At 43.8% G+C, this 14,478-nt stretch overlaps 1 protein-coding gene across 2 annotated transcripts in view; it reads right to left on the bottom strand.

The window, feature by feature from the left end:
• Positions 1-2,912, bottom strand: part of DENND1C (DENN domain containing 1C) — a 48,792-nt gene extending 45,880 nt beyond the window's left edge. For both annotated transcript variants that reach the window (XM_053371077.1, XM_053371079.1), the window contains exon 1: positions 2,762-2,912. In XM_053371077.1, the coding sequence (XP_053227052.1) occupies positions 2,762-2,778 (17 nt within the window). In that variant the 5' untranslated portion in view covers positions 2,779-2,912. The remainder of the gene's footprint in view (positions 1-2,761) is intronic.
• Between the last annotated feature and the right edge of the window lie 11,566 nt (positions 2,913-14,478).

The raw sequence follows: 14,478 nt of genomic DNA, 5'->3' as shown, positions 1-14,478 counted from the left end.
TTACCCACAGCGCCACCCGCGTCCCTAAAATGCCACCCTTACCCTCCCTTAATTCCATCTGCCCAGCTTCTCCTTTCTCTCCCCCCACCATCACTAAAGAATTAAAACCACCACACATTGAGAGACCCTTCTCCCAGCCCAGTCTTCCGTTAACCCATGCAAATATTTGCTACAGACGTCAGCACCCCTCTTTTTCCCCTTCCTGCCCACTTCTCCTTAACTCACTCCTGCCTTTAGACCTTTGGGAAACAGCCGATGGAAATAGTGTGATGACGAACTAGAACAAATATAGTATATTCATACACACACACACTTCCTGTGATACTGAACTCAGGTGGTGAGTACCGACAGAAATAGAGTCACTGAGAGATAACAGGGAGATATCTGCATGCTCTGGTAAACTCCAAGGTTTGCAGAAATATTTTTTTTAAAAAACAAACAGACAGACAAATCCTAAGGTGCCCCTGCAAAAATATCCCCTCCCATCCCAATAAGGACTGGCCATGCTCAAGAGCCTGTCATATTGGAAAATAAAAGCAAGATTCTGGGTTGTAGGGGAAAGAGGAAGGTGTGGCAGACTGGCAAAGGCGTTGATCAGGCAGGAGGTGAGGAAATACTGCAATGTTTTGCCACACATCCCGTGTTTGTGGGTATGCATTTTTAGTGCTGGTTCTGAGCTATAAAGCCTTAAATGGCTCAGGACCACAATACCTCAAGGACCACCTCTTTCCATATAAACCTAGCCGGACCCTGAGATTATCTTCTGAGGCCCTTCTTCATGTGCTGCCTCCTCAAGAGGTGTGGAGGGTGGCAACATGAGAACAGGGCCTTCTCTGCAGTGGCTCCCCATCTGTGGAATGCTCTCCCCAGGGAAGTTCACCTGGCACCTTCATTATGCACCTTTAGGCGCCAGGCAAAAATGTTCCTTTTTAACCAGGCCTTTGGTTGGTCTGATTTACATCCTATGCCCTTGTAAAATATGGCATTTTTTGGGGGGGCGGGTTATTATTGGGTTGTTATTTTTATTTTGATTATATATATTGTGGTTTTATATTTTGATTTTGTTCTGTGAACCGCCCTGAGACTGCTGGGTATAGAGCAGTGTATAAATTCAATAAATCATCATGATCATCATCTGATTCCCAGCATTCTGTGCATTCAGCATGATCAAACTGAACCAAAAATGATAGAGGCAAACTTAATTCTTAATATCTGAAGTCTCCAGTCTTACATCTCCATATAATATATTTTAACAATCTGTAAAATAGGTCCATGTCTCTGTAAAGTTAACACTTCAGTGTCTACTTTCTCTCCTTCATATCAGTTTGGTTAATTTGTCCATTTATATCACTTCCAAGCAGCTTAATAACTATTCCTAATTAGATGCAGGTTCCTGAAAGTGCCATATTCTAGCATCTAGCCCACTCTATCTTTGCAACTTTAAACAGGATCTCTGTACTAGTAGTTCCTAAGCCTATATCATCCTTATCCTCAGTCACATAAAACAAAAGCAGCATAGGAGTTAATCTCAAAGTTTCCCCTGTCAGATCAGATATACACCATTTGTCTCCAAAAATAGTGGCTATTTGGCACTTTGACTGCATGTGCAGAAGGTGTGTATTCCCTGAACAGGTATATGCATGGTTACACATGTTCATTCTATTATTTTTGCCTTACAAGTACTTTTCCTTGCAAAATGGTGCTTATTCATAGTTGTTGTTTTTTGGATCAATGAAGCAAAAAAAAATTTCATTCCTGCAGTCATGAGGGTGCTGTGATATAAGTGAGTTTGAAATGTGAAACTGCACATGCTCAGAATATTTCCTTTCTTACATCAGAGTTGCCAGACTTTAGTTTGTTTTGCTCCAACATGTCAGGAATAAAGAGGCATGAAATGGTAGACTGGGGTGGGGCAGAAATGTTAATTGTGCCCTCACAACTGAAGCAATAAACAAGTCTGTGTGCACCTAAGTTATATGCAGCCTATCTGAAGTACCTGAGCTGAATTTCATGCCAGGAATGTTGTGCCTTGGAGATACCAGACTGAATAATATCCCTACTATTCTTCCTGGTTCTCTCTGGTTAAAAAGTGATATCAGGTACCAGAACTGGTAAAGAGAATCTGGAAAGTAGCTGCCATTTAGAACAGACAATGTATCATCAGTGGCATCACCAGAAAACAAAATACTTGTAGAGCAAAGTCCCTTGCAGGAGATGACCTTTGTTACCATGGCCAGCTTCTGAAGACAAATAAATGACTATCCTATCTGTTCCTATTCTACCAGTATTTTCTGTGATGTCTTGGCTCTTGTAACCCAATGACTGTTGATTCTTCAAGAATCCCACCACACACAATGACCTCCTAAGACAGGAGTGGACAACTGTGAACCTCCAGATGTTGAACTCCAATGTCCATCAACTCCTGCCAGCATGGCCACTAGTAATAATGGAATAATGATAATGGAAGCTGTAGTCTAGCAACAACTGGAGGGTCACAGGTTGTTCACCCTGGACCTAAAACTGTTTACAAGCCAAGAGATTTCCATGCACGGCCATCTGGCCTGAATCAGCAATTAATTATCCCAGCAACACACAACTTGAAGAGTTGGCCCATAGCATGTCCTCCAGCATTGCAAGGTGTTCTAGTGGGATACAACTCTCAGGTCAGTTGGAGGAGGAAAAAGTTTCAGGTAGATCCTGATGGAAGAATTAAAACCGAAGGAAAGTGAAGGTGAGCAGGCTTTGCAGCCCCTGGTCTTACTTGATCCGGGATCCCATCGTCCTTGGCTCATTCCATCACATTGTCATCTGCTGAAGCACCACGGCGGACTATCTTTCCTTGCATCTGAACAAGTGGACTGAAGCCCTGAAAAGTGACAAATCTCTCTAGGGCTGAGTCTGGTGCATTAAAAAGAAAAAACACACACATGCAGGGCATTTCCTTTGTGGCTTTTTGTTAGAGGAAGTATGAGGCCTGTGACTGCCTTAGCTCACTGCTAGGGTGGAAGTTTGGGGGGGAGGGGTGCTTGTTGCTTGAGTCCTGCTCTTTTCTTTTTGCTGTTTCCTTTCCCAGCTCACCTGAACCTTCAAGCCAGGTTAGCGGCAGATTCCGGGAGGCGAGCAGAATTTTGGATTAGTTTAGGCCTTTGACCAAAGGGAAAGGAGGAAAGGGATGTTCCTGCTGGCAATACGGTCTTTCTCCACTCTACTTTTTTGGTGCTTGGAGGCATTTAGAGAGTTGCAAGAGTCCTTGCCTGCGTCCTCTTTGGATCAGCACCATTACCTCCTCCCAGTGCTTTTGGATTGCTGACTGGATTAGCCTTTGGTAACTGGTGGCTACTAGCTACTGCACACCCTTCTTGTGTGGGTGTGAGAAAGGAGAAACAGTGTGGCTGTCTCAATGTAGCCAGAAAAAAGAAGGAAGTCCACATTTTTGCAGCTGGCTGACAAGAAACAGCAGGGAGGTGGGGGCTGTATGCTGTACGGTATGCTGATGACAACGTAGTGTGCGCACGCTCAGAGGATGACCTCCAAACCATCCTAAATATCTTTGCAGAAGCTTACGAAAAGCTTGGCCTGTCACACAACATCCAAAAAGCCAAAGTGCTTCATCAACAAGCACAAAACAACCCCTCTGCAGTCCCACAAATCCAACTCAATGGTGTAAGGCTGGGAAGTGTCAATCACTTCTCCTACCTGGGCAGTTATATTTCCACAAGGGCTGACATTGACGCCGAAATCCAGCATTGCCTGAGCTCTGCGAGTGCAGCTTTCTCCCAACTGAAGTGCAGAGTGTTTGAGGACCAGGACATTCACAGGAAAACCAAAATGCTTGTTTACAAAGCTATTGTGCTACCAACCTTACTGTATGTTTGCGAAACATGGACCACTTATAAATGCCATCTCCAACTCCTTGAAAGATTCCATCAGCGGTGTCTCTGAAAATGTTTACATTTCACTTGGGAAAACAGGCAAACTAATGCCAGTGTACTGGAAGAAGCAAAGATCACCAGTGTCAAAGCAGTGATTCTTCAACATCAACTTTGTTGGACTGGTCATGTGTGGAGAGAAAGGGAGAAACATGCTAAGAGGAAGACATGTTTGGCAAACCCTCACCATGATCAACCCTCAACTATGACCCCACTGTGGAAGGGCATGTGGATCCAGAATTGGCCTCTACAGTCACCTACGGACACACTGTTAAGACTGTGTTAATGGAAGACAACCTTTTTTTTAATAATAAAAAATATATATTAAATTTTATTTTTAAAAATTGACAAAACATCCATCTTACATATAATATATTAAAACCACTTGGCCATGCTGGCCTGAGACTTCCCTCCTCCTCAAGAAATGGTTTTCCTAATTTTACTCTAATATTGCATTTTGTTATTATTATTACCCTTAAATCCAAATCTTAAATACACCATTTAAACATCATATTGATAATAATTGATATCTCTAGCCTTACAAAACTTCTTGTAGCCCTACTAACAATGTCAATTGTTTACAATTGTCTCTCAAATACAATGCAAATTTATTCCAGTCTTTCAAAAAGGTCTCGTCCTGCTGTTTCCAAATTTTCCCAGTTAATTTCGCCAATTCGGCATAGTCCATTGACTTCATCTACCACTCTTCTTTTGTTGGGATCTCTTCCTTCATGGAAGACAATCTTACGTGGCTATGATTGATTACCAAAGAAGAAGAAGAAGATCTGAGGAACTGATGAAACTTATCTATTCACTCTGTCCTGCCCAGCTTGTCAAACAAAAAGATGTGACAATTCTCCTTTTAAGTAAAATGACCTAGTAACAACTCCTGAAACTTCCTGCCACAGGAAGATGTAGAGAGTATGAAATGGCACACTTAGGACCACTTGGTAACCAGCCTTTGCTCAGCTGCTTTGCTTGCTAATAGGAATTCATGCTTCCTCAAGGAGTCTTACTCACTAAATTTGTTATGCACTAAGCTTGGATCCTAGATCAATAGGCAAGTAGGATCCTAGAATGCAACAACTGATTGGCTTGCAGGAAAAGACCAATCAGGCTCCAGGAGGAAGTTAATCAGCCTATTAGGCTGGTAGGATCGTAGAATGCAACAACTGATTGGCCTGCAGGTAAAGACCAATCAGGCTCCAGGAGGGAAGCAGAATCAGCCAATCATTGCATTGGGGAAACATAACAGAACTAAAGTAGAATATGCCATTAACACATTAGTATTGTGTCAACTACATGTTGCAGAATATGCCCCAATAAAACATCAGTCTGGATGTGGCTGAAGTAATCTTAAGCAGGGTTGGATTTAGGTTTGATGAGGCACTAAGCTACTGAAGGTAATGGGGCCCTTTATATGTCCAGCTGTCCTTTGTCAACAACAAATTGTTCCTGTTTTTTGTGTTGAATATATGCTACATGGTAATTTATGGACCTAATAGGTATCTAAAGCATTTGCACATGTTGCCATGCAACCTGTCCATGCAGAATATATATATAGAAATTAGCAAATAGGAGCCTACACAACACAAAACACTGTTGCTGTATGTAGGTTTTATTTTATTTGTTTTTTATCTTATATTTTGGAAATGTACATCCAGGGTTTTTTTCCTTTAAATTTTTATGGAGGCCCCAAGAGAGTGGGGCCTGAAGCTATAGATTGTTTAGCTTATACGTAAATGCGGCACTGATCTTAAGTATATTTTACTGTAGCAGTGCAGCTTGTAAAATGTTGGAAGCTTAAAATAAAAAGTTGAGGACCATGTGAATGAATTATGGATTGAACTGGAGTGGAATTAGTTCGTTTTTGGAAGTGGAACTTGAACGGACTCTATTTTTGAGGTGAATTGGAATGGGTTCTTCTTCTTTTTAAAGAACTTTCCCAATATTATCCTTAATTCTGCAGCTTCTCTTCTCCACTGACTTCCTGACAGGCAGACGCAGAATACAATAAAACACATAGGAAAATGTGTAAACGTGAGTTGGTTCTGCATCTCGTTGCAGCCTGTGGCTGTATGTATTTCGCACACTTTGCTTCTGCCTGTTATGTTGGAAAAGGGGAGGAACGTATCGGAAGCAACAGCTCTCTGGAACGGCATTAAGCTGCTGCCATCTGTGAGCAAGAATTGGCGCACGTGCTCCAAAGGGAATGTGAGGTCATGGGAAATGCTTACTACATGTTGGGGCAAAATCCCAGGCCGGCTGTTGAGCAGCTCACTTCCCAGAAGCCAGGCTTTTGAAAATATTTGTACTGAAAAAAATACAATCAGGGTACAAGAAGCATCACAGCGGCCCAGTTCTTAGGTAGCAAACCTGTGCCAGCCTGCAGATGGGGGCTCATATAATGGAGTGCCTGCCCCCTCTATATGCAGAAAACAAGCATGTCAGGGGGAAGGGATCAGTGCCTAGCTGTGTCCTGGACATGCTAATTGGTTTTCCATTGTGTTAGTTCTTTTAAAAGTGATTTTCCACTTGCAGTTTACAGCCAGGTTAGTAATACGAGGGAGAACTGGGCCAGAACCAAAGGGGTAAAAATATTTTTTAAAATCTTTTTAAATTGAGAAACTGTCCCTTTAACTTGTGAAGGTATAAGGAGGAAACAGAATCCATTTGCTCACTGGGGGATAAACTTGCTCCCACCTTTTCCGTGTTATTATTATTATGGCTAAAGAGTATCTAGGTTGGACACCTGAAAGCAACATGCAGTTATTTAAACACTTTAATATTTACTTGAACACTGCTGATATTTTGATGTCAAAATTGGGGTTTGGCTTTTGCTGCCCAACTCCCCATGGGACTCGGAGTGTCCTAAGTCCATGGATAGAATGGATAGAGACAGAATATTATTGAGGGGAAGTGTGTGGAACAGGTCTCGGTGTTTCGATTTCTGGGAATGGAGTTGAGAGATGACCTAACCTGGGGAGAAAACAGCAAAGACCTGATGAAGAGAGCACAGCATAGGTTATATTTTCTGAGAATCCTTCAGAAAAATAATCTCTCAAAGGACCTGTTGATGGCATTTTACCATCGTACTGTGGAGAGTGTATTAACTTATGGTCTGTGTGTGTGGTTTGGGAGCTGCATGGTCAGGGAAAAAACAATGCTGTACAGGGTTGTAAAGACTGCGGAGAGAATAATTGGGTGCACTCTTCCCACCTTGGATCAAATCTATGCTTCCAGGTGCCATAAGAAAGCTGCAGAGATAGTGCAGGATAGTGCACACCCCGGAAATGATCTCTTTCAGCTTCTGCCTTCTGGAAGAAGGTACAGGGTTATAAAGACTAGGACTAGCCGCATGAGAAACAATTTCTATCCAAATGCGATTTAGGTTTTAAATGCAGTGTAAGGTAGTCTCTGTGGGAGTATATTGTATTTAATTATGGGGTTTCAGAGTTTTTAGGAGCTAACCAGGCTGGGATAGTTGGGATAGCAGGCTTGTTGGTTTTTGAGTGTCTGATGTAGATTTTTTCAATTTCATTGTTCTGTATGGGGCAATGACAATAAAGATTATTGTATCATATTGTATCGTATCATATCCAGTGGAAAGCAAGGCAGGCTTTTCTTTTTCTTTTTCTTTTTTATGAGAGCCAGTGTGATGTAGTGGTTAAGAGCGGTAGTCTCGTAATCTGGGGAACCGGGTTCGCGTCTCCGCTCCTCCACATGCAGCTGCTGGGTGACCTTGGGCCAGTCACACTTCTTTGAAGTCTCTCAGCCCCACTCACCTCACAGAGTGTTTGTTGTGGGGGAGGAAGGGAAAGGAGAATGTTAGCCGCTTTGAGACTCCTGAAGGGGAGTGAAAGGCGGGATATCAAATCCAAACTCTTCCTCTTCTTCTTCTGTTGCAACAGAGTTCCCTCTCCTCCTTCGAAGGAAGGAGGGACTCTGAGCAAAAGTGTGCAGGAACCTTTAAAGACTTTTGACATTGACCAACTCCCTTAGCCAAAGACCCCCCCAAAATCATCATACATACATCATAAGAGGTGGTCTACAGCAGAAATGCTGTCTGCCAGGATACCAGTTAAGGTTGCTGATTGCATTACCTGGGCAGACTGGCCATTCTTTTGTGATGCTTTAGTTCCTGAATCCAGGTCACAGGCTCACCCTATTCATACACAAATACGCCCTTAAGACAGGATTTGTAAGCCAAAAGACAATGGGAAGGCTTTCCTCATTTGCCTCCCTTACTGCAGAGGAATATTTGGGGTCATTGGGAGAGTCAAAATGGCTTCAGGATTGTTTTCCTGTACTGTTTCAGCCTCATGGTTTATATCTTTAGATATGTGTGCATTTATGAATATTTATTTTATATTTGAGACCTTTGAATTCTTATGGCAATTTAAAACAACTGCATAACTTTTAACTGTACTGCATTTGGGTTTTGGCTGTTCTGTATGGATTTTACATCCTCCTACCTCCGTTACCCTCCTTCGCTACAATATTTCTGGCTACAGGCTTAATTGTCACAATGTCAAAATCTTCCCAAAGTGATGATCCGGGCATAGAATCATAGAATTATAGAGTTGAATGTGTCATTCCCAAACAGAAAAGGGCAGGAATAAAAGGCATCTGAATAAACTCAGGAAGCTAATTTCTTGGCTCATACATGTTCTGCAGCTCCAGCTAGTCTGCCACACTCCGTGTTACCAATCAGTCAGTCAGTCAACCTTACTGCTGCCAACGTCGCCACCCGACCCCACCCCCTTCACCTTCCCCCCCCTCCACCTCTTTTTCACTTTTCTTCCTAATGTCATTCAAATCAGAACCAGTGAAGGCGGTGAAGGTCCTGTGTGAGTGCAGGAGGTGGTTGGAGAATGGATGGCAGCTAATGGATTGAGGTTGAATCCTGACAAGACAGAAGTACTGTTTTTGGGGGACAGGAGGTGGGCGGGTGTGGGGGACTCCCTGGTCCTGAATGGGGTAACTGTGCCCCTGAAAGGCCAGGTGCACAGCCTGGGAGTCAGTTTGGACTCACAGCTGTCCATGGAGGCGCAGGTCAATTCTGTGTCCAGGGCAGCTGTTTACCAGCTCCATCTGGTACACAGGCTGAGACTCTATCTGCCTGCGGACTGCCTCGCCAGAGTGGTGCATGTTGTGGTTATCTCCCGTTTGGACTACTGAAATGTGCTCTACATGGGGCTACCTTTGAAGGTGACCCGGAAACTGCAACTAATCCAGAATGCAGCAGCTAGACTGGTGACTGGGAGCGGCTGCCGAGACCACATAACACTGGTCTTGAAAGACCTACATTGGCTCCCAGTACGTTTCCGAGCACAATTCAAAGTGTTGGTACTGACCTTTAAAGCCCTAAACAGCCTTGGTCCAGTATAACTGAAGGAGCGCCTCCACCCCCATCGTTCTACCTGGACACTGAGGTCCAGCGCCGAGGGCCTTCTGGTGGTTCCCTCACTGCGAGAAGCCAAGTTACGGGGAACCAGGCAGAGGGCCTTCTCAGTAGTGGCGCCCGCCCTGTGGAATGCCCTCCCACCAGATGTCAAAGAGAACAACAACTACCAGACATCTGAAGGCAGCCCTGTTTAGGGAAGCTTTCACAGTTTGATGTATAGTGGTACCTCAGGTTAAGTACTTAATTTGTTCTGGAGGTCCGTACTTAACCTGAAACTGTTCTTAACCTGAAGCACCACTTTAGCTAATGGGGCCTCCCGCTGCCGCCATGCCACCGGAGCACAATTTCTGTTCTCACCCTGAAGCAAAGTTCTTAACCTGAAGCACTATTTCTGGGTTAGCGGAGTGTGTAACCTGAAGCGTATGTAACCCGAGGTACCACTGTATTACGGTATTTTGATATTTTGTTGGAAGCCACCCAGAGTGGCTGGGGAAGCCCAGCCAGATGGGCAGGGTATAAATAATAAATATTTTTTTTAAAAAAATGTCTCAACAAATGAAACTGTTCTGTAAAAAATCTTACTTGGGGGAAAAAAGAGAGAGAGACATTGCACATACTTTTGTAAACCAAGAAAATCTTTAATAAAAATACATTTTTAAAAAAACCTTACTGCTGCCTAGCGCTACATTTCTCTTTTGCCAGTGAAACTAACCATCACCTGTTCATAGCCATGCTGGAGAAGTCCTTTGTACGAATACAATGAGAAAGGGGTGTGAGGTGGACCAGGCCCTTGTGTGAAGAGTTCTCCCAGGTAGAACATTTTTTTCGTGTTGCTCTTCTCCTAACCATTGTTTATCTAGATTGTGTGGGATAACCAGCCTCATTTAATCAACATGCTTAAGTCTAATGAATGCATGAAGGGGTTAATATCATAGGGCGAACTGTCCTGCCAAGCTTAGCTAGGTTGCTCCCTCTCACCTTGGGAGGAAAATAATCATGCTTATTCTTTCCTTCTCAATCTACTTGAGAAGCACATGACTCTCGCAAGCCACTCTTGAATTCTATACCAATAATTTAGGCACCATCACCGATGTGACTAAGTCAAGTTTTACAGACTGTGCAACTTTTTTGAATGCTGTATGGAAAAGCACATGAATCGGACCTTTGAAGAATCTGTAAGTAAACCAATTTTCAACTTACCAAAAGTGTGCTCTTTTCCTATGCTGGGGAAAGAGGGAAATTCAGAACTCACAAGGGCATATTTTAAAGGTCTAATAGCCTATATCCCCACTCTTTGCTTTGCTGCATGTTATCTGATTTTAAATCTCTGCTGCGGTTCTCTCACCTACCTGAATCTTGGCATGCAGGGAATTCTCCTTTTATACCTATATTTTCCTTGCACCGACATATTGGTCACGGCTTTTTTGATGCCACTGGGCACATTAAACTCACAGAATTAAAGTTGTTTTCTTGAGCAAATCAATGCCTTAGAGCTGATGCAATTAAAAGGAGCAGAGAGAGATGAAAAATCCCTTAAATTCTGTGCATGTTATTAAAATGTGACCAGCAATAGTGCATAACACTGTGTTCTGTTAAACAGGCCACTAGGGGGAGCACAACATGCCAGTATTATGGAAACTGCGAGAAACATCCGCTAAAGCTAGTCTGCGAATAGGAAGTCATGGAGAGTGGGGGTGGCTGAATTAGTCATGCAAAATATGGGTGAATCACTTTCCCCTCTGAGCGCTACTCCTCAGGGCCGGGCACCTCTGCTATGTCACAAGAAACCCTTCAGTCTTTAGCGATTACATCAGCTTCGGCAGCATATCCGATCATCTAAGCAGGACTTGCACAGAAAATCCTCCCACTGACTTGCCCCCTGATGCTTTTGGATTTTCTTTCTCAGGATTGCCTTTTGGTGTTTTCCCTCTGCCTTCTGCTGCTGAAAACTGAGCTGACATACTAGGTCCGTCTAATAAAAACAGAGAACCATAGCCTACAGGTGGTGCCCGGCCTGCCCTTTCTAAGCCACACAAAGGGGCCCATTGTGATGATGGAACACTTCCATGGAGCGGGTGAATCGCAACACTCTCTTCATTCAGAAAAAGCTGGCATCCTTACACGGGTTAGAGTGCCAATATAACGCAAGTGGAACATTTGGATGAGAGGGCAGCATTCTTGAAGTGGCACGGAGTAGAGGCTAGAGATCAAGGGAATCCACATTGGCCTAGGAAAGGTAGTTGAACAAGTCTGTTCTGGTGGAAGCAAGCAGCAAACATGTAAGATGGTTTTCTCTAAGTGTTTGTTTCTTCGGCAGTTGCCTGGGAACAGCACCTGTTTGGCAGGTTAACTTCCCCAGGTTATAACAGCCAAACTTATTCCAACTGAGGCACCTTTTAAAGACACTCAGCTTTGGGCAGTTCTAAAACATAGGGAGACACTTTTCAGCAGCAACAGACCAGGGCTGTCTTTCACACATGCGCCACCGGGGTGCAAAGATCCGCCCAGTGCCCCCAAATTTAGTTCAGGTAAAGGGACCCCTAACCATTAGGTCCAGTCGTGGCCGACTCTGGGGTTGCGGCGCTCATCTCGCTTTACTGGCCGAGGGAGCCGGCGTACAGCTTCTGGGTCATGTGGCCAGCATGACTAAGCCGCCTCTGGCGAACCAGAGCAGCGCATGGAAACGCCGTTTACCTTCCCGCCGGAGCGGTACCTATTTATCTACTTGCACTGGCATGCTTTCGAACTGCTAGGTTGGTAGCAGCAGGGACTGAGTAACGGGAGCTCACCCCGTCGCAGGGATTCGAACTGCCGACCTTCTGATTGGCAAGTTCTAGGCTCTGTGGTTTAACCCACAGCGCCACCCATGTCCCTTCCCTAAATTTTAGCTAAGCCGCCCCCAAATTAACTTCTACAGTGGTACCTCAGGTTACAGACTCCGCTAACCCAGAAATAGTACCTCGGGTTAAGACCTTTGCTTCAGGATGAGAACAGAAATCGCGCAACAGCAGCAGCAGCAGCAGGAGGCCCCATTAGCTAAAGTGGTGCTTCAGGTTAAGAACAGTTTCAGGTTAAGAACGGACCTCCATAACGAATTAAATTCTTAACCCAAAGTACCACTGTATTGAGCTTTTTTGGGGAGGGGGAAAACCAAAGTTGTTGATCTATTTTTAGGGGGGGCGCACTTAAAGTTGTTGAGCTTTTGGGTGAGGATTGCTCACCTGTAACGACACAGCAGAAAAGACTGCTTTTGTTTCCTGACTTGGGAATATTTGATGCTACAGAGTAACAGAGCGATGGAGGGGGTGGGGACTTTCGCTCCATTGCTTTGAACTGCCGCCAATCGAGAGGGACTGGTATACAGTAGATATACATTTGGCGCCCCCAGAATTCGGCGCCCGGGTGCCCTGCACCCCTTGCACCCCCAGGTAAAGGCGGCCCTACAACAGACATAGGTACAATCAAGGCAAATCCACCCCACACCTACCATGTCGATTCACCGCAGCATTATTTTTCCATTTCGGAGAACGAAATGACAGCCATTGAGTAGTATATGGTAGAAAGTAATAGTGTATACACCATATTTCTCTTGTCTAGACTGTGCGTTAGATCTTCCCGCAGTCTTGTATGGGATAAAGTGAATGGGCACTAATGAAAACGATGGAGAATGGAGTCTATTTTGTGTAGCAGCCCACTCCATTTCTTAGTCACACTAGAGTAGGACAGAAGCATAATGACAAGTTCAATGTAGATTAAAATGCCTTTTAAAAATATTTATGATTTTCAATTTTATACATTTCAATAATTTTATAACTTTAAAATCTCAAAACTTTACTTCCTTCCCCCTCTTTCTGCATATCCAAATTAAAATTATTTTCTCATTTATTCATCTAAATATATACTCTTATAAAACTGCAGGTCATTAACAATAATCCTGCCAGTGTTCTTATTTGTTTGGTTTATTTGTAAAAATTCAATAAACCATTTCTATTCTTTTATTTAAAAGTTTGTTATCTTGATTTATTATTTTTTGAATAAGTTTTGCCACTTCTGCATATTCCATAAGTTTTTGCAGGGAGCCATTTGCTGGTGTTTGGCACTGCTTTTCAGTGAATTGGACCTTGGTTTTTTGGCAAAACCATGACTCCGTGCGTTAGGGCGCTGAGGGCTCATTTTATGGCCTACTGTGAAACGTGGGGTTTGCACCTCAAAACACTGCAGGGGCCAATTAGAAGGTATTTGGCACTGCTTTTGAGTGAATCAGATGAGATTACGGTAGGTTTTTGGCAAAACCGTAACCCTGCGGGTTAGGGTAGTGTCCCTTTTTTCTAAATGGCAGTGACTGCAAACTGTTCATTTTCTCAGGAATGCTGGGAAGTAACTTGTCAAGCACTTTGGCATTTTGAAGTTTTCATTTTTTTAAACCACCACCACTACCAGGGCAAGCGTAAGATACCTAGGAGCTTATGGCATCTTAGGAGAACTGTTCAGGTTTCCTGTACTCTCTTTCACCTCTTGTTAGGATAAATCACTTTTGCAGTTTCAGACTGAATGGGATTAAGAATAAACACACATGCTCAGGCTATGGTTTCCCTCCTTGCACCTCCACCATGGGCACATTAAAGCATGGGTAGGCAAACTAAGGCCCAGGGGCTGGATCCGGCCCAATTGGCTTCTAAATACGGCCTGTGGACGGTCCAGGAATCAGCGTGTTTTTACATGAGTAGAATGTGTCCTTTTATTTAAAATGCATCTCTGGGTTATTTGTAGGGCATAGGAATTAGTTCATTTATTTTCCCCCAAAATATAGTCCGGACCCCCACAATGTCTGAGGGATGGTGGACTGGCCCCCTGCTGAAAAAGTTTGCTGACCCCTGCCTTACGGGGACAGTCGTCCCCACCCAGGAACACAATCTGACGGGGTGGCGATCCACATTCTGTGTTCCTACAAATGACAGTGTGTGCCAAGGGCTTAGAATTTCTCTTGCTTAACTTCTATTAAAGGGAAGCAACAGAGTTTGGGCTCCTACCTACAGTTCCCCAGCTGTCTCATTGAGCAATTCTTCTGCCTCCCAAGGAGTCCTAGAGGTAGTGCTTACCTCACACGTTCAAATACACCTTTGGAAGAATAACTTCTCTGTG

This window comes from Podarcis raffonei, chromosome 17 (assembly GCF_027172205.1).
Source record: "Podarcis raffonei isolate rPodRaf1 chromosome 17, rPodRaf1.pri, whole genome shotgun sequence".
Classification (NCBI taxonomy): Eukaryota; Metazoa; Chordata; class Lepidosauria; order Squamata; family Lacertidae; genus Podarcis; species Podarcis raffonei.
The sequence above is the reverse complement of the archived record's forward strand: the minus strand, read 5'-3'. Positions and strand labels throughout refer to the sequence as shown.